This window comes from Larus michahellis, chromosome 4 (assembly GCF_964199755.1).
Source record: "Larus michahellis chromosome 4, bLarMic1.1, whole genome shotgun sequence".
NCBI classification, from domain to species: domain Eukaryota; kingdom Metazoa; phylum Chordata; class Aves; order Charadriiformes; family Laridae; genus Larus; species Larus michahellis.
Genome location: NC_133899.1, coordinates 61,540,672 through 61,565,352, shown reverse-complemented (window position 1 = coordinate 61,565,352; position 24,681 = coordinate 61,540,672). Strand labels below are relative to the sequence as shown.

General features: G+C 37.3%; 1 protein-coding gene across 1 annotated transcript in view; it reads right to left on the bottom strand.

Annotated features, from left to right (window-relative positions):
- Window positions 1-13,031: 13,031 nt before the first annotated feature.
- ARHGAP5 (Rho GTPase activating protein 5) overlaps window positions 13,032-24,681 on the bottom strand; it is a 46,610-nt gene continuing 34,960 nt past the window's right edge. The window contains exons 5-8 of the mRNA XM_074585117.1: window positions 21,380-21,457; window positions 19,808-19,939; window positions 17,944-18,049; window positions 13,032-15,017 (exon numbers count right to left, since the gene is read on the bottom strand). Coding sequence (XP_074441218.1) covers window positions 14,687-15,017; window positions 17,944-18,049; window positions 19,808-19,939; window positions 21,380-21,457 — 647 coding nt within the window. The 3' untranslated portion in view covers window positions 13,032-14,686. The remainder of the gene's footprint in view (window positions 15,018-17,943; window positions 18,050-19,807; window positions 19,940-21,379; window positions 21,458-24,681) is intronic.

Genomic DNA, 24,681 nt, shown 5'->3' with positions numbered 1-24,681 from the left:
TGATCTCCTGGCCTTTCGCTGTCTCTAATGAACTTGTCTGCTGTCTTACTGCACGTCTCTCTGCTGGAGCACCAACCCAGGTGTATCCTGTCCCCTGGCAAATATTGTGTGACTGGGGAATTGCAGCCCATACAAACCATCGCCACAAAGGAGCGAGAGCTGAGTGCCATAGAGAGAAGGAACTCCGATGGTGTTGCTCAACAAATTCTTCGGGCAAAAGGTCTGCGAGAGTTCTGCTGGATTTGCTACCTGAGCTGCTGATCAGCATCGCTGAGCAGAAGAACCACTCGGCACTTGATCCCTTCCCAAAGGAAGGGGAGAAAGAGGAAGGCATTCAGACTGAAAAGGTGACATGAGGATCACTCCTACATCTAATTCAGCCTGAGGAGACCTGAAGCTATTGGCAGTGAATGCTTTCAGTGATGAACATCAAGATGTGCAAATCGGGTTAAGAGAAGGAATGTGAAAACTGGCCAAAGTACTTTAAGCAAACAGGAAACTAAGTGATTTTTTGGAACGGTTCAAGCAGGTACGATTTTTTTTTTTAAAGTAATGAATTAATTTTAAAAGGAGTAAAATCTCATAGAACAAGCAATTAAGTATGCATTTTTAAAATAAATTAACATTTTACCTCTAAAACATGAACTCTGAAAGCATTGTAGTGAACTATGTCACAAATCTTGTCACTTCCCTCAAAGCATTGTGGCATTTCATAGCGAAGAGAAAGCTAGAAGAAGAGAGAAATGCTATCCTGTCTTTCAACAGGAATGTTTAGGGGTTCGTTTTTCACTTGCCTAATTCTGTTCTTTCTTTTTGCCTGCTTCATTATTAAAAAGAAACTCCTTCCCCGAGCTCTGAAGCCCGGCTGTAAGTCTCAGCTGAAGCCGCTTCTGGCCCATGGAAGGCACTGGGTCTGCGGCTGGAAACCCCAGCCCACACAGCACCTTATCCTGTCTTCTCAGAGAGCAGCACATCAGCACGTACCAACCCAGAACGGCCTCGCTGCTGAGGATAAAATAACCACTTGCAGGCCAAGTGAATAAACCTACATCCACCTATCTAGTCATCAGGTCCCCCTACCGATGATGAAGGAAGCTTATCCAAAGCACATTCACAGCGAGGCCTTTGCTAGCCAAAAGACTTCACGTGTCGCTGTTAAATATATTATTTTCATGCCTATTCAAAGCAGCACGATGTGAGTAAACAGCCTGAGTGCACTGGTGATCTTCCTCTTCCACTCCAAACTCAAACCCACATGATCTTTGATAACATCAGCACCCCAGCAAACCCCCTCTTGGTTCCCAGACATACCAGTTGAATACTGATGACATAATTGGGGTAGAAAGAAAATAAATTCATCTTGTGTTAGTATCCCAACAATACAAAACGTGCTCGATTGGGAAAAATAAGTCTATTTATATATTCTTTATTGTATATTTACTATTGCTTTCAGCAGTGGCTTTGGAACCAATTGGTGCTATGGTTATCCCACACTTTGGTCAATAAAACCTTCACGTTCACAGCACAACAAGTGCATTTCTAGAACAATATACGGTGCATTCTATAGCATACCAGGCGTGCATAGCTGTATCTATAAATACGTCAACAAGAACATTAGAGAAATATGCTTCCTAATAGGATATTTTTCGTAAAGCAATCCTTTCGTGTTATTACCTTTTCCAGGTGTACTGTCAGTTGTTTGCTTTGTCATTTAAGAAACTGCTGCTTCAATATTCTGGAATGCGCTGTCAACACGAAAGGCTGAAGCGAGTGATATTGATACCACACTCCCAAACCAGCACAACTTGATTAATGACCTCTATTGCAACGAGGAGCCGCGCTGCAGTGCTATGGATTTCCCTTCCTAGGAGCGTAAAGAAAGTGAGAAGAACATGAGGAGGACAGTCGCGTGTTTAAAAGGCCAAATCACAGATTTCAGACAGTAATATTTATTTCACAAATTAAAGGGGGTTTTTTGTTGGTTTTTTTAGTTGCTTTTATCTAGCCCTGCGACTGACAAAGGGAGACATAAATTTAATAGTCAAACAAACCTTATGGAAGCATGGCATTAAATCTTAAATTAGCATGTACTAAATGAGATCTTTATTATGGGATTCAGTGCCAAAGATATTTGCATTGTTTATACAACATCACATATATCTTTGCAGACAAAGCTAAAAACGCCGCAAGAAGATCCTCATTTCTTTCAATTTTAGAATAAGGAGTTATAAAATGCTAATTGGGTACTCTGAGAAATAGGAAGTATTTTAACATTTTGGATACATTGAAGTAACCCAGAAGTGAAGACATCTAACTTACGTCACCTAACTATATTTCTGTCTTGAATGTTAGAAGCATCCACTAAAGAACGAAACATTAATTCTAGAATCCTCCCTGAGTGAAGCAATTTTAATATTTTTTAAAGCAAGCCAGCCACGATGATTGAGGAAAACAGCACATCTACATTCAGTATATATGCTTTAAAGAGAAACACATCTTCTGTTCCTCACCACTCAATTCAGTAACCATTTTGAAAGGCCGCCTTTGCTTCTATACAAGGCTCACTGTGTCTTTTGCGTTTTCTCTATCGTCCTTCCCAATGACGGCGTTGGATCACAGACTTGTAGCATGATTTAATAGCTGGTATTTCAGGAGGGACCAACAATAAAACTGCCTGCCTCTCGACTTCTTAACAAGTGTTAGTATCTCAACAATACAGAAAGTGCTAGATTGGGGAAAAAACAGGCTATTTTAAGTCTATTTTTCCCAGAATTGCACAACACCTCATCCTGCATCTTCTCCTTGTCTCTCAGGCTCTTACTGAGGCAGCGCCTGTAACCCAACAGTTCACACCATTTCAGTTCCTCGAGCGGGCAGAAGCACGCACTGCACAGTGCAAGAGAAGAACTTGGGTCTCATGAGCTTCAGCTAAAACCAGTCCCCCTCTGTTTGAATGGCACCATTTTAAAAATACACGCTGGTAATAAAATCCAGGGCTTACAGTACATTGGCTTAGGGGCTAATCAGCCTTACAGGTTATTTACAAGACACAAGAGATATTACGCTGGTGTAATTTGTATTATTAGAGCGGTCAGGACTGTGCCCAGTTCAGATGACCGATGTAGTTCAAAGAACGGCAAAAAAAAACCAAACAAAATACTACAAGGTTTACAAACACAAACTGTAAAAACACTTAAAGGAATGTGTTAACTTGGACAAAGAAAAGACAGCCACGGAAAGCAGCGAGAGAGCAATGGGACACAGCAGTCCTCCGGCATCTAAAGATCACCATAAAGGTGACAGTGATATATATTCAGCACGTCCACTTGCAATAGAGCTAGAAGTCGTCGGTTTATCTTGCAGTAAAGAAGATTTAGCTTGGCTACCGGGAGAATCTTTCTTCCCATAAGGATACTGAATCACTGAAATAAGACATGGAGAAAGCTGTGGAATCTATTTGGCATGTTTAGAAGTATAGATGAATTTCCTTTAGCGATACAAGAACGATTAAGACCTACATTTGGATATGCAAAGACAATGCTTATTTTTATAAGATGTCTTGTGGCTCAAGAGTTGTTGTATCTCAATACCTATGTAAATTTTAAAACCTCGTGAGCATTTGTATTGATTAAACCAGCACAATTTAAATACAGGGAAGTAGTCAAATAAACCCACTTGCATACGTGCACACACGCAAGTACGGAACCCTCGTGTTAACACATGCAGCCATTCCCCTCTGGCTGCATCTTGAAATGGATATTCACCTTCTTTAAGAACTAAGTCTTCTGAGGACCTTTGCCCTAACTCCAGTTCTTTTCCATTTCCATATTTGCTTCCCTATTTTATGGCCTTTTTTATTATTGTCAATGTTATATAATCCCCCCCCCGCCTCAGACCATACATTTTCTTAAACAATCTGTGCAACCTTCACAACTTTCAGAACCTTGTTAGCAGAAAACACTACATGGCCATAGACGTCTATCGACGTCTACAACCTACCAAGGGAAAACAGAAAGAAAGCAGGTTGTCACATAAGGAAAAAAGTGAAAACACGTCCAGAGGATCAGGGAGGGAAAAAAAAAAAAAAAAAAAAAAAAAAGAAAAAAGGGCAGGGGGGCAATGAGTGAAGACAGAATCATCATAAGACCTCTCAATTCTAAATGCAGTTCCTACTGCATGCTTATTCTTTCTAGAAAACACACAAAGTTATTACGGTGCCATTGGGATCGCATCCAATGAAGTTTCGCCAACATGATTTACAAAAGCCAGCATAATCCCAGCTATTGTAGCTATATTGGCCAGTTCACTTTTTTTATTGTACAGGTGTGGCCCCTACACACACCACCAAGAAGGTGCCAAATAGCATGAAAAGTTTCTCGTTCCAAAAACTTGTGATTTAAGTATAAGGCAAGAGACAACCGCTGGCTATAAAAAAAAAAAAAAAAAGAAAAAATGGGCAAGGCGACACAGAGAGCAACAGCGGGTGATGCGAGTCAGGCCAGGTCATTCCTTGCCCTTCGCTCCTTGTCTCACTGGGGGAATTAGGGAGGGCCAAAGAATTTTTAGCAGGAAGCTTGCTAAGAATATCATTTGCAATTCTTGTAACAGACCAAAGGGTGAGATCAGACCCCTAGATTTGAGAAGACCGCCGTACTCGTGCCCATGCATTTGTATACGCATCTTGAAAACAACTATTTTTCAGAGTCAAAAGGGAAAAGGACTTCACTATTTTCTGCTCAGTTGGGTATGTGCACATGAAGATCCCATGCATACGTTTGAACTTCTTTCTTCCATTTTGCCATGCAGTTATTCTGAAAACTTGTTTACACAATTCTTCATCTCCTACCTCCATTAAAATCAGAAGGATCAGGGCAAATCCTCACATTGCCAATGTAGAAAACAAGAGGATAGTCTTCTAAACTTATTTTCAATCTGAGAGGGAGAGACCCTTCCCTCTGCACTATTTAAAGGGGGCGGCACACAGCCGTGCACCAGAGGTTTTCAAGGATACAACTGCGCATGAAAGGCCAATCTTTGAGCCCCTGCCCTGCCTAGAGACAAGGCACAAGGTTCCAGCTCCCCACGGTGCAGCTGCATCTCTTCCATCCACACAGAACAGGGGCCAATTCCCAATACAGAAACTCCCAGATTTTTCTGAAATTCACAGAGGTAAAAATCACTCACCTTTACTTTCTCCTCTGCTTCTTGAATACTAAATAGATGGAGAAAGCAGGGATGCTCTTCAGGAAGCAGACACAGACTAAAAATTCGTGCTCTTACAGCAAATCTGAGTTTTAGTTTCCAACACAAGGTGGAAAACTAAAGATGTGCTGTACATAGCTGAATCTGAGACATTTGGGGACACAGAAATACCAGATTAATGAGTAAGCAACAGTGTCGGAGAGCCATTTTCATAACTCTCCACGTGCGTATGCGAGACTTCCACTGACGAAGTAGAAGGTGCCTGCTGGGGACTTCACAAGTAAACGAAAACCGTAATTCCTTCCTTGCTAACTTACCCTTCACCAAAGCAGGTGGTGCAACATTTCCATCTCAAGTTAGCTTCTGCTTCACCTTTAAGGTGAAGGAGAGAAGCTTGTTAACAATAACACAGGACTTGGTCTAAATTTATCAGGTAAAGTCTAACCAAAAACTGTTTTGTGACAACATCCGCTAAAACTTCTAAATTGAGCTAATAGTGCCACCGAGTTAATATGATTTTGCACACGTGTAGATGACTTGTCTTTTAAAAGAAACTGGGAACAGGTCAGAAATGAGAATACAATGAATGTAGGGACACAGGTCTGCAAAGTATTTTTAAGAGACAGGGTAGAAAATATAAAACTGGCATTTATACTCAGTCAGATTATGAGATAAGACTATAAAACAGGCTATTCTTGCAGTCAAATTACCAGTAAGGAAAACGAAGACATGCTTTTATCTGCTTTACCTATTGCTTCCCTCTTTGAAAGTTACATACAGGGAACAGGCTCTCTTTCCTTTGTCCATGGGTGCTCCAGATGTTGCGGTTGCAGTAGTGCCAGTTGCAGTTCAAAACAAACTTCCGCTAGTTCAGGCAAAAAAATTCAGCAATAAAAATGCATATTAGCTTTTTTAGCCCTTCTTTTTATAAAAAAAGAGAAAGAAAAAACAACCAAGAAAACCCACAGAAACTGTCGAGGTTGTGGTTTTGGCCAACCACGTATGTTCTTGAGAACTTTGTCAGTGTGGGAAAGTCTCTTATCCTACATGAAACCAGAAAAGACTTCCCGTAAGCGGGCTCTTCTTTTAAAGCCCCCGGTTCTTACGTAGAAAGGGAACAGGCTGGTGCAAAGTGTCTTCAGCACCTCCTCAACAGTCTCCTCCTCAAGCGTACGGCTGGATGCTGTTAAGAGTGTTGCGGCACCGGGACTGGAGGGTGTTGGAACATGCCCTCCTATTACAAAAATGCAAACAGAAGCCACTGAAAACACCAGAAGGGAAAAAATACCCACCATGAATGTTGCCTTCTATTCAGTTTAAAATTTCCAAGCTCTTAGAATTCCCACTCTTTCATAGCTTCCTAGTGATGACCTAAAGTAGTTGCATGTCCCATTTGCTCATATTTCGCTTTCTACATAGCATACTACACTTTCTAGTAGTCCTTCACTTCGGCTGTACGTGCAACGCTTGTCTGCAAGAAGGCAATTGTTACGTGGGGTTTTTGCAAGACAATTCAGAATATAGAGACATTTATCACCTAAATGAGTTCAGAACACACTTCTTACTACTGTTCAGTGCAAGAATAGCAGTAGGCTTCCTTAACTACTACATCAGAAGGAAGGAGACTCATAGAAATTGCAAGCTGTTTTTTTTTTCTTTACATTTCTGAAGAAATTTTGCCACCCTGGGGCTCTGGGCACCTGCCCCATAAATTAATGTACAAAGATAAATACCTGCCTATAGACATTCGCTTCAGCCCACTCTTCCTCAGCAACTTCAGGCAGGAGAGAGGAAAAATAGGTTTTGTAGCAAGCCCGGTAGTTAACAAACCTACATTCTTGTAGTGCAGAGGAGGAGAGGGGAGATCTAAAGCCAAGTACTTCCAAACGAGAATGCCCGGCAGCAGAATCCCTTCTTCATACTGAAGGAACTCTAGCTGAGCAGCTCTGCTGCTTCCAGGGCAGTTAAAGGGGGGAGATTAAAAAAAAAAAAGGGGGGGGGGGGGAAGGGGGGCAGGGAGAAGGTAACTTTTCAGGAAATCAGACTCAACCTATTTACAGACATGTAGCTTAAAACCACATGTATTAAGGGCAGTGTTTTAAGTAGAATACTGGATGTGGGGTGGTAGTCGAAATCCAAAGGGATCCATGAGACCCAGCCCCTCTGCTGACAGCCAGCACAGCCTTGCAGAAAAATAGAAGCATCCAATTCCTCCAGACACTTTGAATACTAGGACTGGACATAGATCTCTGCAGTCTTTCAGGGCGTTTCTGGTGTCAAATTGTCTGCTCGTGTCCCCACTAGGTGAGAGCTCAGCTTTGACAACTGCGTTACACGCACACCAGCTCCCCTCCCTTCTGGATTCAAAAGAAAAAAAAAAAAAAAGGAAAAGTTTCCTTTAAAGAGGAACTATAGCCATGATTGAGAGGATCATCTGTTCCACAGTTCACTTACTCTGCCACGGACAGTCTTCCAAGTGATTCCAGCAGGATTCGCATCTTCATACACTACTTCCATGTCTTCATCGAATGAGGTTGGCATTTACTTCATGTTGTCACTATCATGCTACAAAACCACAGCGCTGACAGGCAACAGTTCACCCCTCTCGTTCTTCTTAGAAGCTACCTTCTTTGAAAAGACGGGAGCAAACAAAACGATACTTGATAGCACCGTGCACAAGCCCAAGGAGAGCAGAGCTTGAGTTCTACTTCCCCAGAAGCATTTCAGGTGAGGGAAGCTTCGTCTCCCGGTAAATAAATCTGGGCAGCTATGAGGAGATTTAAAGATGACTTAGAACTGCAGATCACAGTGGTGATACCACTCAAAGTTATTTTATATTAAAAAAGAAACAACAAAAGGCTCTCGGGGCAACATGCTGCAGGAACAGGGCTGCTGAGGAACAGAGTAAGGTTGGTATGTACGTCCCCACTGTTGAGCTGTACTAATTTTGGTGGAAGGCCACATGTTAATCCACGACTCTCTGTGGGGCCGAAACACCACATCGAACTTGGCAAACCCTCCAAGACCGGGCAGGGGTTAGAGAGAAGGGCATAGGGAAGAGCTTCCCCGTCTCCTCCTCCCTTTACACCATCTGTGGAAGGCTTGAAAGCTCCCTGCACACAAACCCCTAGCACAGAAATAAAGCCCAGCTGAGGGGAGCATCTTTCCCTCACTGATACACTGAGAACTCGTCACATTTATCCTTCACCCTTTTTCAACGGTCTCCCAGCTGCTCTTTCCAGCACTCCTAGTTAGGAGGCAGGTTGGGATATGGAGAAGGATCACCCTGATGTCTACCTCCTAGCGACCAGAATCTCCAGACACAGACAAGCGCCACATTGGCCCAGGTCCTGCAGTACCCACACCAGCAGATGAGCGCACACAGACAAGTGCGGACAAAAGGGGACAAGAGAGTATTGACAGACTTTTATAGACTTTATGTGGGACCCAGTACGTTTTACAGGAGACGAGGATTACGATCATGTTATAAACCGTAAGTTTTGACTTTAAGACTAATTAAGTCAAAGAGAAATACCAAGAGGAGAAAGAATAAAGAAAGCAGTCATCTGTGAAGAGATAAAGAAACTTTTCAACTCGAATACAGTTAAATAAAGGACATAGAATCAGGCTTATTTGCGTGACCACACAGGATAACAAAATTAAACCAAAAGTCAGAGCTAGACAAATCACAGATAGGATATCAAAATTAGATACATCTGTTTACATTCAGTTTTTCAAAACGTAACATCTGAATTGTAAGCAATAATTATCTGGCCACCTGTTACTATGTTAGAACCACTATATCAACATCTACTTCTTTACTAAGTTAAAAAAGCATATGTGCATATACATACATATTTCAATAATGAACCACGGACATTTCGTTCTCCAGAATTTTTTTCTGCTACATTCCGTGTTTAATAATTTCATCTAAGTGTTTTAAGAGGCAGCTGTTCAAAGTACATGATTTATTTTTTTTTGAGGTAGGTTTCTTGATCTCTTCTTTATCCCCATCTCTTGCACAGGGTCAATATGACCAAGGGCGGGCAGTCACTGCAGAAACTCGTGTGGCACTGCCAACCACCGAGGGTGGGACCTTCAAGAGGAGACCACATCGCCTGCAATTTAATAGCGCAACTTGCTTCTTTTTTTTCCCCAGATGCTTCACCAATTCATCACGCTCAGCGCCAGTTAACCAAAGAACTTCAACTCGTAATTTACCGCTCTGCACATTTTCTACTTTTCATTCCGTAAAACCCTGCTAGGGCAATTGAGGAGTCCCATCTCATCGGTGGCAAAGCCGAGAGAACTGAAGGGAGAGATGGGAACGGCTACCTTGCCTTCCCTTCCCTTCTTCAGTTGTGAAGCAGAAAAATCTTTCAAGAACAGACAGATTGCGACACTGTAATTCTGGGGAAAATACAAGCTACGGCTACACTACGTAAATCAGCCAGTCACCAAAGCAGCCAGAGGTACCCTTCAAGTCAGTGTATCTACCCCTGAAGCACCGACATGCAACCATGGCTGGAAGTACCACCACGAGATTCCCTTCCCGTATTTTCTTAAGCAGCTTGTTAAGTAGAAGCAACAACGGCCTTTCATTACTAGCACACTCTAAGACGGGAAAACCGCAGTTACTGCACTGTAGGCATTCAGTGAAGTTATTTAATTCTCCATATTTTCTAAACCACACCAATCAAAAAAAAAATAAGGACAAATTATTATTAATGTTGTCAGGTATATTAAACCCTATTCTGTAATATAAAAGCACCAGAATGTTGGCCAAGCATCAATGACACTCGATTCAGCAACAAAAATAGTGGGTCTAAAACACACACGCATCGTATTTCATAAGGACGATGAGAAACATATGGGCAACCGCCGTAACGTGCACCATCTGCACACTTGGGGAAGAATTTGTCAATAAGAAAAGGAAGGAAGTGTTCGCTTTCACTAGCCATGATGACAGATTAAATCCATCCCTTCAGATTCCATGGAAACTATGAATTAGTTGAAGGGACGGGTTTGACACAAGCGAACACTAATGTTACGCTTTGGTTCTCGAGGACAGCTATTCATCGGACACTTGTGCTCTGCTGCAGCGCCCGAACACCGCATTACGCTCCGGATCCAGCAGAGATGGGTTTTGATATAGCAACCGACAAAACTGAGATTTGCACACCGAGTAAATTATAGCTAAAACGCATCCTACTTGAGACTAAAATGCTCCAATATCTGAAAGTGTTAAGACAGTAAAACCTGAACAGTGTTCACATTTGGCGGCTGCCAGAAGTTTTTGCAGCTATTTCTGCATCAGCCGTATGACTCAAGATGCTCCGAAGAAACAAACTAAGCACGAACGTTGTATGCACAAGAACTAAAAGCAGTACAATTACCATTTATCCCATGTAGTTAGCAGAATTATGACCAACAATGTCCAACTCCGAAAATTTAAAGCTGACCTCAAAATCCACATTTTTTTTCCTTCAGGTTTAAAAACTCCACAGGAAAAATAATTTTAAAAGACCCATTCCTTTAGCATGGTAGAAAACTGAAAAAACTGATTTCCATAATCACTGCCTTTCTTGCTGCGCAGCTCGATCAGGTAAAAAAATTTTAAGAGGTCACATGAGGCACAGAACATCCTACACGGTGTCACTTCCGAGGTCCATTCCCCAGCATATGCACGTACCCACCTTGGGGCGAGGGTGGGGGTTGTCACGTTACCTACAGAAGAGTTTTCACCACTGTGAGAATCACTTCCAAAATTCAGCAGTTTAAAAGACATATCAAACACAAGGAGAGAGACACAGGCACCACCACCCCCCCGGGAACACCTTAAACACTTGGTGTGCTCAGTTCAGCAAGATTTACTGCTAAATTTCATCTCTGTGTATGTGAAAGATAGGATGCTTCTACCTTTAAAAATTTAGTAGGCAACTAAACTGAACATTCTACACAGTAAGCATCTTAGTATTTTATTTGTCGCATCTTTTATACAGAATAAGCTTCACTGATATGTAATTCACTGCAGTATTCTGCTGATGTAGCAACAAAAGATTACATTATAAACAGAACAAAATTTTGACTTTAAAAGTTTTTTATATATGTGTAATTTTTTCAGTTGACAAACAGCATCACAATTACTAAAAAAAGTGAAATAAGCATGTAAGCTAAGGCCAATTTTTTTATCTCTAATTGATAGTTTTTCCTATATTTATCATAAATATTGGAAGCTAAACTCCAGCAACTAAAAATAAACATATCTATAATTTCCTAGCAACCAGGATTCAAATAATGGAGAAAACATACAACAACAAAAAAGTTTCTTTTCACTTAAGTTGACATCTGCAATCTATTTACACTATATATGTTAAAATTCCACAAGATCATGGAGGGTAAGGAATTTTGAAATAACCTGTTAAGCGTTACTTAAAATGGCAGTTTTGTAACTCAGGTCTGGGATTTTAAAATTGCTAAAACACTGAAAGACCATACGCTGCAGTATGTCTATACCAATATTACATAAAAAAGACAAACTACTCCATAAAGTGTCACTGAGATGCTCAACCAAAAATAATATACATTTGTATCTTTATCAAGATAGATATTACTGTAAAAATGCTCACATTAAAAAATATAGTTATTATCGTTCAGATTTTCATTAAAACTAGAAGGGACTACATGAGCCGAAGTATGAGGAATTCGTATATAATGCCATGCTTCCTCATTTTATAGCACTAATAAAAATAATAATAGAGAAAGCTCTATTATAAATCTTTAATAACGATGGTATAATTTCCTAGTATCTTTTAAAAACTTTACCATGTGGGTGTATGTGCACGCAAGTCTGTGCACATGTGCTTGTGTACATAAACACACAAACACATAAAAAAATCCAAGTGTATATATTACACACACACCCCCACACACCCCCACACATCCACACTCCTGCATAGAACACTTCCATAACACAGCCAGTATGCAGGGACTCCTCCATGTGACACTCGACCGCCACATGCCACGCTTCCTTCTTATTTCCCTGTTCATGTTTTATCCAGTAAATGTAATTAACGCTTTCATATTTGGCCAAAAACAAGTGTTAAGATTTTTGAAAATCATGAAGTGATTTAGCCATAGCATCTTACACAAGAAATAAAAGATACTGCAAATACTTTTGATCACAAGCTCAACATGAAAGTTCGTCATGAAATGGAATGTAAATTATTCTAAAGACTAGTATTCAAAGATCAGTTAAATATTATGGCAAACAATTTGGAATTTGTAGAAAGTTTAAAATGTAATTCACATTACAAAGACTGGAGATACTTTATAGATAGAACTTTTAAATATGGATATGACTGGCATTTATTTTTAAGCTTACTTCTATTAGAAATAGACTTGTTTCCTGTACAGGTGATGCTTTGCCTATACCATATACAGTAGAAAAATAAATTCTTTAGCAACCTAGAAATAGTTTATAAAACTCTTGAAGTTTCATTTTCTTTGCTAAACATGCCAAGATTAGACTGACAACTATAAATAAAAGCTATACAGACAACAGGTAAAGTAGAACAAGTTAAGAATACTACAATTTACAGGACAGACTTTATTGTACTAATAATTCCTGTGTGCTTTGCAATAGGAATAGGGTTGACTTTTCTTTTTTGTTTATGTTTTCTTAGAAAAGATAATTACTTGCAAGAATATAACACAATATCAAGATAATTTATAATATACATGTACTTCAAACAGCAGCCGGGTTTATGGTATCATAGTAATCTAGAATGATAATCCAAGTCATAATTAGAAGTACAATACCTAGGACATAAGTAGGAAAGGCAATTTTTATTTTGGGAAAGTGGAGCAAATCAAACTCTTAAAAGCCTTAAATTCTCAAAATCATCTATTTACTATCATACATACAAGACGATCTTAAATCTTGTTATAAGTGAAGATTACAACAGTGACCATCATAAAGCTTTTTTTTTTTTTTCTTTTAAACTACACAAAACATTCTAGCAGCTGAATGAGCCAAAACTGTTTTCTTCTTTGCAGGAAAAAGTATATTTTGAGCATGAAAGAAAAAAAGCTGCTATGAAAAGTCTCACAGGTAGTGTTATCTATGGTCTCCCCTTTGCTACAATTTGTAACCTTCTAAATTTTTTACCACTAACAAAATATTTAACCAAAAGATTTGTTTAAATTAAGCAGCATTCTTTTACAGCAAAATTGGTACCAATGTAAAAGGAAAATAAATGAAAAAAAGAGATAATTTAAAAATATGGTGCAAAAAAAAAAATCAGTCATCTGAATTTTTAGTACAACATACCACAGGAAAAAAATATGAATACAAGTTTATGTGATTTTATATATACACACTCCAAAGAGGTTAATTGTCAGTACCCAAAGTATTTATTGCTATGTATTAGCAATGCATTTTTGTATATCTTTAAAGGGTCACATAAAAATAGATTTAAAGAATAGATTAATTGAAGTCCTAGATTAAAACATTGTTTGGTTTAGAGAATTTTACTACAACAAAATTCATGTTTATGTATGAAAAGTTATATAACCTTATATGAAAATGTCATGAACTATTTTCTAAACACTACATGTATTCCCAAGTGGGAAAAATTAAAATATCTAAAATATATTAGATTAAGTTTACAAGACCATCAATGATCTTTTAAACATGCAGCTGTTTACAGAATTAACAGTTTTACAAAATGTTTAGTTCAGTAATGGAACATAAAGAAATAAGTAGGCAACATCAAAATTTTTGTACAATATTTGAAACTCACTTTTACAACAAGCATGTCCTTGGTATTGTGCTGTAAGAAATAATAAGCAAGTTCACCCACCCTTAACAAACTGTCCACAGGTATACTTACAAGTAAAGATGGATGGTGAGGGATTGTAAAATTCTCAACAGTGCATTTTGCATTCTTCCATAAACCATCCTAAGCATACCGTCACATAAGTAGCCAGGAGATTACAAAATAAACTATAGCTGGGCTTTAGTTGTTTACACAGAACGCTCGAATGTGAATAAAATTGCCAAAAATAGCATGTTAAATAACAAAAACAGCCGTAAAGCAGGCTGTAAGCGTTGAATGTTTCATAAATGTAATTTTTTAAATCATTAAATTTCTATAGAAAAATTTTATTCACAATATATTGTGACAGATCGTCACAGGAATGATATAGTGATTGCAATAAGGTATCATGCAGCAGCAGCTTTGTACTTTATAGCTATTTTTGCTTTTAAAAATTAAACCTCTCCAGTCATGCTTATCACATAGTTTTTATCTGCAGTGTGTACAAATGAGGAACACAGTACGGGATATAACAAAAAGATGTCCAATCAGCTGGATGGGAATTATTTTTCATAAATATGAAGTACATTACTGTATCCTGAAACATGCACGTCTATAGCTTGTCTTTACTGTCCAGTGCCAGGCTGCCTGCAATCATCTTCTATTTATATAATACCAAGAGGGTCTGCTGGTAACTGTGACTGAATCAGCTGAGGCTGCAGCGGTGGTGGTAACTGAAGAGGTACCATTGGTTCCACCATCTGCACTGCGTTGGAAGGCGGTGGCTGACATGCCACTGGGTTAGGTGCTTCTACGATCTCCCCGTTGTAAAAGAAAAATTGACACTGTTGAATGAAGGTCTCTATAACCGACTGGTGGATTTTGGTGGTAGAAAGAAACTCTCTGTTTTCAAAATCAGGTCTCATCAAAGTAGGCCAGAAACAAATCGATAAGTTATCAGCAGTCATAAAGTTGGTTTTATATTGCTGACTAACCCTGAAATAAGAACAACATGCACAGAATAAATTAAAACTGGTATGCAATCAACTACAAATATTTTCATAGCTAACTGTAAGCATTATTATTATTAAACAATCTCAAGTTTTTTCTTACTTTCCTCCAGCTATCCATTAAAACAATCGTTCTTGGTTTTTTTTTTAGAGATTATGCAGAAGTTTAGAAACCATGACTTTTACAGATTCACATATCTAACAAATATAAATATGATTAAACTTTTAATCAAGAAATTCAATATTCCACCAACATTTTGAAATAACAATAATAAACTTTGATTTTCTCAACCAGCTACAGGATTTCATAAAATTAAAATTTCATCCATTAAAATGCCTAGGAGAAAAATTACAGAAATGGTTTCTTACTGTAAGACAGTCAGCTATTAACTAACATCTACGGCACTCCAAGAAAAAGATATCACATTAGATCACAAGTTAAAAATAAACATAAAGCCAAAAAACACCCAACCACCAAGTGTCGATTAAAGCACATCACTGCAGGGTTTTTCATACTGGCCAGCAACAGAATTTGACCAAGCTGTAAAGAACATCATCAGTGGAAATTTCACTAATATCAACACACATTAATTTTATTTTTCAATACATAATGCAAAGCTTTCCAACTGGGTTTTTCTTTCTTGAAGTTTCCTGCTTTTAAGCAGGGGCTGAAACAGATTCTTCACTTGTGATATCAATTCATTATTACAATACTATTAAAAGAAAAAAAAAAAAAAAAACACAAAACAACAAACCAGCCAAAACCAACAAACTGCCCCGTTACCAATCTCATAATCTACAATTAAATGTCTCCTCAGAAAAAACACACTGCTTTTCATAGTAATAGGCTAGAAAGAGCCAAGATATTTTGTTTTCTAAAAATACTCTGCATTCTAAAGTAACATCACAATTTTAGCTGGAAGTAATTAGCGAGAGATACATGAAAAATTGTTAATAAATCTGACAAACACCTAAGATATTCATTCAGCTGGGAACATGCAATTCCTATATTACAGTAGACAGCACAAAGGTAAGGGAGCTACAGTTATCCTGCAGAAATAAGGCAGAAAACAAAACTTCTGCAACTTGTCAGTTACAATTTTGATGATTAACAAGAGCAGACTGCAAGAATTTCTGACAGCTGGCTGTAGTCCATAGATTCAAAAACTGTGAAAACCATAGTAAACACTAGAATTAGTGCTATAAGAAAATATTTTCACTCGTTTACAATGCATGCATAGTGGCAACTATAAAGGGTAGACTTCCATTTTAGCATGCGCATTACTTATTCCAAATAGTGTGAGGGTACACAAATATTGCCTCTCAATCTGTTTTGAATAAGTTTGGTCCAAAGGATATTTGGATACTATTTCTGAGTGACAGTAATATTCATAATCTTTTTCCTGAAAGAGTTACATTTTAACTTCATTTAAGGATTAAAGAACCCAAAAATATAAAAGTAAGCTTACATTTTGCTTAGCATTTTTATTAAATTTTTCTTCCTATACTGAATTCTTCTGTGTATAAATTCCTCCTAGACTATAATCTAGAGATAGAACAGTAAGTGAGACTTACCAAGTATTAAAGAAAATTTAAGGGTAGGACACTGTGATGGGACAATGAATCTGTCAGAGTTTTGAATCAGAACTGACTGTACCTTTTCACTAAAATGAGTACAATGCAAAACACCAAAAGGTATTTCAAATCCTATAATGGTGTTTCATTAGAGAACAGACTACAACAAGGAAAGTTATAAAACTGAGGAAAAAATAGCACTTGCTACATAATAAAACTGAAATAAAAGCCAGATCACCTATTTTGCAGGCTGCTTTTTTCCTAGCATTTTTGCTCTGAATTCAAAAATCCTTCAATGGGCTTCTTCAGTTGCAGAGGCTAAAACACATACCCTCTGACATCCTTAAGTACCTCTATGATTTGATTATGTGTTTGGTCTTCTCATGCACCTTTTGCTCCCCCTTGACATGAGTTCACTGCTTGCTGTCTCTCATATTGTTTCTTAAATCTAATCTGACCTAGTTGTAGAATGCTGCTGCTGAGGACAACAGGTGAAGTTTCATTCTTCCCCTCTTCCTCCTCCCTGTCCACCAACTTTCTGGCATCAGACCACACGGTGTCTGAGATCAGCTAGTGTATTCTACAGAAAATTAGATTTCCTCTATTTCCGTTTTCCTTTAAAACATGCTGCATAATGAAGCAGTGGGAACCTATGCCTAGAAGTGACAAAAGGAGAAGAGCATTGCACCTCTTTCCCAGTTGCAGCTCACAACTAGATTAAACATAACGAACAATCCACATTATTCTCTCCCGTGTTTAAAGTTTAACCTCTGTCCTTTCTAAGGGTAAACAAAAACCTACCAACCTGTATGTCATCTGCTACCAAACTCTCCCAAGCTACTTCAGAATCTTCTTTTAAGTGCTTAGCGAATGTCTATTCACCTTCTTTTATGTTCACTCAAAATGAAAAAGGAAGAGTCTGTTTCTCTTGATCCTGCCACCTTCCTCCACTGCAAACTCTTCAGGAACTTCAGGCTGTAAACCTGCTCTATGATCAGACTTTAAAAGCTGCACAGCTACTATCTTTTCCCAGACTTCAGAAGCTTATTATGCCATGTTAGCCCTTATGTATAAAGGGAGTCATTATCAAAGAACAAACATAAACCACAACCAATACCAAAAATATATATTATTATACATCAAGAAAATCTGAGAACAGAATATACAAACCTTTTCAAACGAACCTTTAACTGCCAGTTTCATACTCTACATTTATACTAACAGATGAGCAATGCGGCATAAAATTTTCAATTCTAATAGCTAATTCATTGTTACAAACAAAATCTTTTTCGCAATTGTTACAACTTAAACAAAGTTTTAATAGAAAAATACCAAACCTGTTTAGATGCGTTATCACATATCTGAAGACATCATAGTTCACTGTGTGGAATTTCTTCAAAATTTCTTTTAACTCATGTAGCCGTTCTGTCTTATCCATGATTTCTACAGAAATGAGAGATGTTTTCTGACACATCTAGAAAGACGTACTGAATAAAGTGTTGCTAAGTCTTTTTCCTAGTACAATGGTACAGATAAGGTATCCACAGAGAAATATCAAGTGAGAAAATATTTGATAAAATTCCTATCTGCATATACTATTGCATAGAATAACTTTTTTATTACAGAGGTAACTATCTAAACACAAAAATATTTTTCTGTATTTAAGAAGAATTATTTATCTGCATTTAACAGCAAAGAATCACTTGATTAGCTCATTTTGGTTTGTAGAATGATAACTAACAACATGACAGGGTCATTTTGTTGTTAGATTTTCCTCTACTTGCAAGATGTTATGACTTAGATATACCCAAAAGATTTATTTGGACTGAAGTTTCATAAAGATTTTGGGAGGAAGAGATTCACATGAACTTCGAATATCTTTAGCTTATCAGTTATTTAAATAGTAAAAAACTTATGAATGAGCTTATGAATGCAGCTATTTTAAATATACAGTTTAAGGGAGAACAGGGATTTTCACAGGCCCAAGGGACATTATTTATGCTCCAAAAAAGAAATAAGCAACATGTAAGAAAGGACTATGGAATAAAATAACTTTTTTTTTTTTATAAAAAACAACTAATGCTGCTGCTAAAACACTTGTGGAAAATACCACTAAAGTACTGTAGAACCATGCATTCTGCAGAATATACTTCTATTCCCTGATGAGTCCTATCATAAAAAAGAATACAAGCTCATCTCTACTACTTGACTGCATTGTTAAAAAGAAATTTGTTGTACCCTAGTACTGTAGCAATAATGTTAAATATGCTCTAACATACCCCAAATAAAAATTTAAAGCAGTATTAATGGCATTTAAAAAAAAGTAAGTCCACTTATATTCCAAGCTATTGCATGTTTTGACTGAAATTTAACTGATGTCCTTTTAAGAAAAAAATAAAAGCTAACTAATTAGGTTAAACAAGCAATTTGCTTGAAAAGTACAGCAGAAATACCACAAACAGGTATCTACAGATATCATCCAAAAAATACAAAATTTCTAACGGACTACATATATTAATCAAGCCCAGGCCCAAGCCTCAGGTTTACACTAGCATTTTCATGTTTTGAACACAAAAGCCTTAAGAGAACTGTATGTCATAGCTGTATCCTGCAAAAATGTGAAGCAGTCTTTCTGAAACAGTTTGCTGACAATACAGGAGAGATAACCTTTAAAAAAAGGGAACAATTTAGTCATCTCACTTGGAAGTTTCTGAAAAACGTTCGTAAAGGCAAACAAAATTAAGCATTTCATAAGGAGTTCAAAAAGAATTTAAAAAAAAAATCTAAAAGAGAATCACCATAATATTCCTAGATGTGCCTGATTCCTAAAGCCTACTTTGAATGTAAGACTTCATGAATTCAAGGGGTTTTCGCCCCCTGTTAACAACTGCAATACAGTTCCAACAGCTTTCGTCATATGCTGTATTAATACAGAATGGAAAAAAAAGCAGATTTCTCCAAGTGAATTTTCTAGGAAAAGGGGAAATAATAAGCCACAACTTACTTAGAAAAAAACCAAGGTATTACGTTTATTTCATCACATAATTCTGTTAATTATAAATATTTTAAAAAAATGAAATCTAAGCAATTTAAAAAATACGTCAGCGCAGCTAGTCCTTTCAACTTACAGTGAAGCAAAAATTGCAATAAGGGCAATCAATACAACGTAATTAGATCAAGACAAGATTGTTTATTACTTACTTGATGTTTCTAACAATTCCTGATGCAAAGAGTAAGGAATTAATGGATCTGGCAGATCTGCAAAAAAAGCTTTAAGAGCTCCTGCCACTGCATTTACTGTTACTCCCATAGACTCTAGACTGATATTATGATCTGTAAAACAAAATTAAACAGCAGTGTAAGTAAAACGTAACGCTACCATTCCTCATAGTATTTTATGAAAACAAGAATTTATTCAAAACACTGAAAATAAATATGTTGCCAAACATTTGTTAAAAATTGCAGAAAAAGGTGAACCTATGGATACACTGCTATCACTTTGACCCACATGAAATCAAATATAAGAAAATCTGACAGTATAAGAAAACAGTAGAAAAATCAGAAAAATAAAGTTGTCTAATTTTCCATACAGACTCAAATGCTTTTCTTTTTGCCACTGACTGGCTTCCAAGTAATCAATTTTGTTAATAAGTTTTAAATTCTATTTCCCAAAATTGTGTTTAAAACCGGTACAGGGCACATCAATTTGCAGAATCCACGTGATTGTGTTCATGTGACCACATAAAGCCTTTTAAAAAAGGACAACAAAACATTCCGGTGACCGCAAATGGCCATATAATCTACTGCTAGATTCCCAAATAACAGCAGGTTTATGTTTTATAACTAGAGATTTTTTTAAAATTGAAATTTATAATAATAAATTTATGCTACATAAATTTTAAACCAAGGGTAGAAGTGGAAGCACTGTAAGTCACAGAACTTCAAGTATTTAAAAACTGGAATTTTGAAAATGACAAGTTTACTTTTCAAAAGTCCACCCCACCTGAAACTCTGGAACATCCTTTAACAAGGTGACTAAAGAAAATCTACCATTATACCCAGATTATCTGAAACAGCACAGTGAGGCATAAAAAAATAGTATATTTATTCTCCTTATCATCTACAAGGAATTTTACTATTTTTCACAGGATCAACTTCATGATTAATATCCAAAAACTTTTAAGAAGTTTTTAATTTTGAAATACCGAGATCATAAATCAAATGAGAAAATGAAAACAAATGAAAAAAAATAACGCTGAATCTTTCTTTTAACACATCAAAGTGAACAGCATAATCTACCAGTCATATCCCAGTATATTCTAGCACCAGAAAGGTTGTGTCAGAACTTCTATTATGAAGTTTTAATTATTAATCCACATTATTTAAGAGACCTTTCAATAAAATAAGTATCAAAAAGTATTACATTTGGTGGGGAAAAGAGGGGGAAGTGAATGCCTTAACGCTTAGGACTGATGAACTATTAACAGAAGAAGCAGATAGGACTGCATTTAAACTCTTTTAAACACTAGACTACCTCCTAGAAAATACTTAACAACACTTAAAGGCAGCTGTAACAAGATTCTATCCCATCTTTGGTTTATACTCAGCTTCACTGGTAATAGCCTGGACTATCCCAATACAACTTACCAGAGCGTTAAGTACTAACTGCTATGGAAGTCGGTTTCAAAGTGCAACCCTTTTATGTCGCACTGTGGTAAATCCATGGAGAATTCAAGTTCTGTTTTGGCTTTAAATAATAAAATCTAACATTACCTTGATCAAACTGTTTCTGAATGTTGTCTTGATCTGTTTTATTCCCACTAACACGGTACAGGCCTTCAGTACATAATCCTTAGAAGGGGAGGAAAAAAAATAATATTCAAAAACAAGTTTATATACTATAGAGCAAAACAGAGCCAGTCATAATTACTAATTCAGAAACCAAAAGCAGGAAAACAAATCTTAAGTGCCTAAAAAGTACCATAGTGATACAGGACTACAAAACACAAATACCAGTTGTCTACTGAGTCCACTACTCCATTTAATATGAATCAGAGGAAACCACACTGTAGGATAACAAGAACCCGACTGCAGGCACTTGTGGAATAATTTACGCAAAACAATTCTCTTCCTGATGTCTACTAAACTGCTGTTATTTACATCTTTTTTTTATTCAACAAAAATCTCAATTCTGGGGTTTGGTACCCACAGAATTTACATTTTTAAAAACTGTCTTCACAATTTAGGCTTAACAACTTACTATGGCAAGCAATAACATGCTAATAAAATACTCTGCAGAAAAATCAAGCATTTGTAATTGATTCCTGATTTTTTAATTTCATGGTGTAACACACTCCTGTACGAGACAAGGACTTAATCTTCTATCATACTTTCCCTTTTACCATTTATATTTTATAAACTTTGCATTTCTCTTAACTTTTCTAAGGTAAATTACCACATCATTTACAAGTCTTTCTTAAAGGGGCAGGTGGAAAGGGGAGGAGGAGAAGGTTGTTAGGAAGCAGAGGTTCTCCAGGCTTCTCATTATTACTTTGTTTTACTATACATTACAGAGACATCATAATTACAGCATCATCATAATTACAGCAGCCATTCTAGCTAAACAGTAAAAAAATACACCTTTATTATGCATACACACACATGCACACAGACTTGCTCACTCCACTCCAGTGATTACGCTTCCTATCACTTTGCTATCGTTTTTGCCCATGGCTACTCACTGGAATGAGAGCATCTATCCTGCTAATCACACCATTACCCAATATCTTTTTCTTTATTAATTTAGAACCCATTAAGGAATACAAGCAGTTTATAGTTCCATAATTCTACAAGTTACCTTTATTGGTGCAAAATTATCTATATGCTACACGTCCATAACAGCAGTACATGGTTCTATTTAAGAATTCATAAGTTTTAGAGCTTTTTGAAATCTGTTGACTTTTTACCATCACAGCCCAGTAACTGAATGCATTTTAGATTATGAGATCAATACATAACTCCTCTGTCACACCACAATCACCAACCATGCCTTTTAAGTTACCAAGAAACACTAAGAATCCTGCTACAATGCTCAAAGTACAGAAAGCACTTAATTGCTTCATACCGCCAGGAAATTTATACCAAGTCATTTGATATCAACTCTTCTAACTCAATTCTTCCTTCTTAATGCCTCGATAATTCACGTGTCTCTCTACTGCCTGCATCAAGGCTGTTTTAGTAAGCTTTTCTCCAATAAACTTTTATACCTACCATTTAGCTTTCCAAATCCATATCCAAGAGTTTTCTTTTTTAAATATATACCTAAACAGTCCTTTCAAAAAAGCTGAGCCTCATTCACTGATGTCCTCAAAAAGCACCAGGAGGTATAATTTGGTGGCACAGGGCAAAAAAAAAAATGGTTTCAATGATTCAATGGTTTCCACAGCTGGAAGGGCCTGTCTTCAAAAGAACGCCCCGAATGTGCTACACACTATCAGACAGAAACACTTTGCATTCCTCTTCCAGAAGTTGTAAATAAAGAAATACAAAAAAATCACTGGTAGATAAGAACAAGCTAGGATCGTGATTCCCTTTGTTTAGTATGGGAGAATTCTCAGTTGGAGACCCTACAGCCCCAGGGTATTCTGTGTTTAATCCAACTACTATTCAGTTTCCTCCTGCACAAAAAGAATTGAATATGCTGCAATAGCATGTTCTGTGAAGTCTGATCCAGTCACTGTTCAGTAGGAGTGTTTAAACCTCGAATACTTGAACTGGGCTGCTCTGGAGAGAGAGATGCTGTATTGCATCTGGGCCTCCCCTCCCCCTTCTATTTCGTCACGTAGAGACACCTCTTTGTTCAGACCAGTACAGCTCTGAGAAACACAGAAATGCAATTTACAGAAAATTTTCAGGTTAAACAAGGAGATGTCAACTGAATTCAGGCATCTTCCAAAAACAGCTAAGTGCTGCAATTCCGGATCAAGCTAACCAAATTTGTCTTTTAAATTCCTCAAGCAAAAATAATTTTTCCTGTTTGTATATTCTAGAAAGTAACAGGTCATTAAATGGTTGGTCAACTGTCATTATACTATTTCTCTAAGGCACACAAGGAGACAAGTTTAACCTGTTTGTGCGCATACACACAGCTAGAAGTATGTTTTTAAGTAAAGCTTCAATTCTCTCTGTTGTTTTTTTACTATCCAACCAGGTCTGCAATGCCTGTTACATCGAGATCCTCATCAAGTATAAGACACTCTAGTTCACTAGTTTTAGCTTTTAAGCTTCTTGCGTATCCACATTGAGAGAGTGAGAGCACGTGACTTTTATTTTTTCTTGACAACTTTTTAAAAATTCAGTTCCTTCATCTGGAAGCCCATTGATTTTTTCAGATTTCTTGTTTATGTTCTTATCCTGCTTCCCTTCTGGTCCAGTTGTAATTTCCAAGATATCCTTACTCGTCCTGGACACAATGGCTGTTGTAATTTTATATATTAAAATCATCTGATTTATTTGCTTCTCTGTCCCGCTAGCTTTACTACACCTTTAGGTTTAAAGAATTAGATCCTCCTTATTTCAAGTCGCAATATCCTATATTTACTTCAAGACAGAGTTCATCTTTGTCTAGACTGCTCCTTTCTCAAAATACCTCCTAGTGCCTAACAAATTCTCTTCTTGCACCTTCTTTTGTGCTGCTGGTTGTCATCAGGGTTCCATCCCATCTAACTGTAACTTCACATGGTGTCGAAAGCATTTCAAAGAAAACAAGCGAGGTGGAGCTGAACCTATATTCATACTTAGTTTTTAGGACTCTTCCATTCTTAGGCACCAATATATTTCACAACTCTTGGTTCCTCCATAGAACATACTAACTTCAGCACAAGGGCAGACCAAAGTCTACCTTGTACAATACCCAGTCTCCACACCAGTAAGTAGGATGTGCTTGAGGAGAGAGGTAACAAGAACAGGAGAAAAAAACTCAGCAATTTTTCTGTGGTATATCCTCCCATCTTCCTGCAGATGGTGGCTTACATAGGCTTTTGCATAAAGTGTTGTAATAGCCACTTAGGGATTTA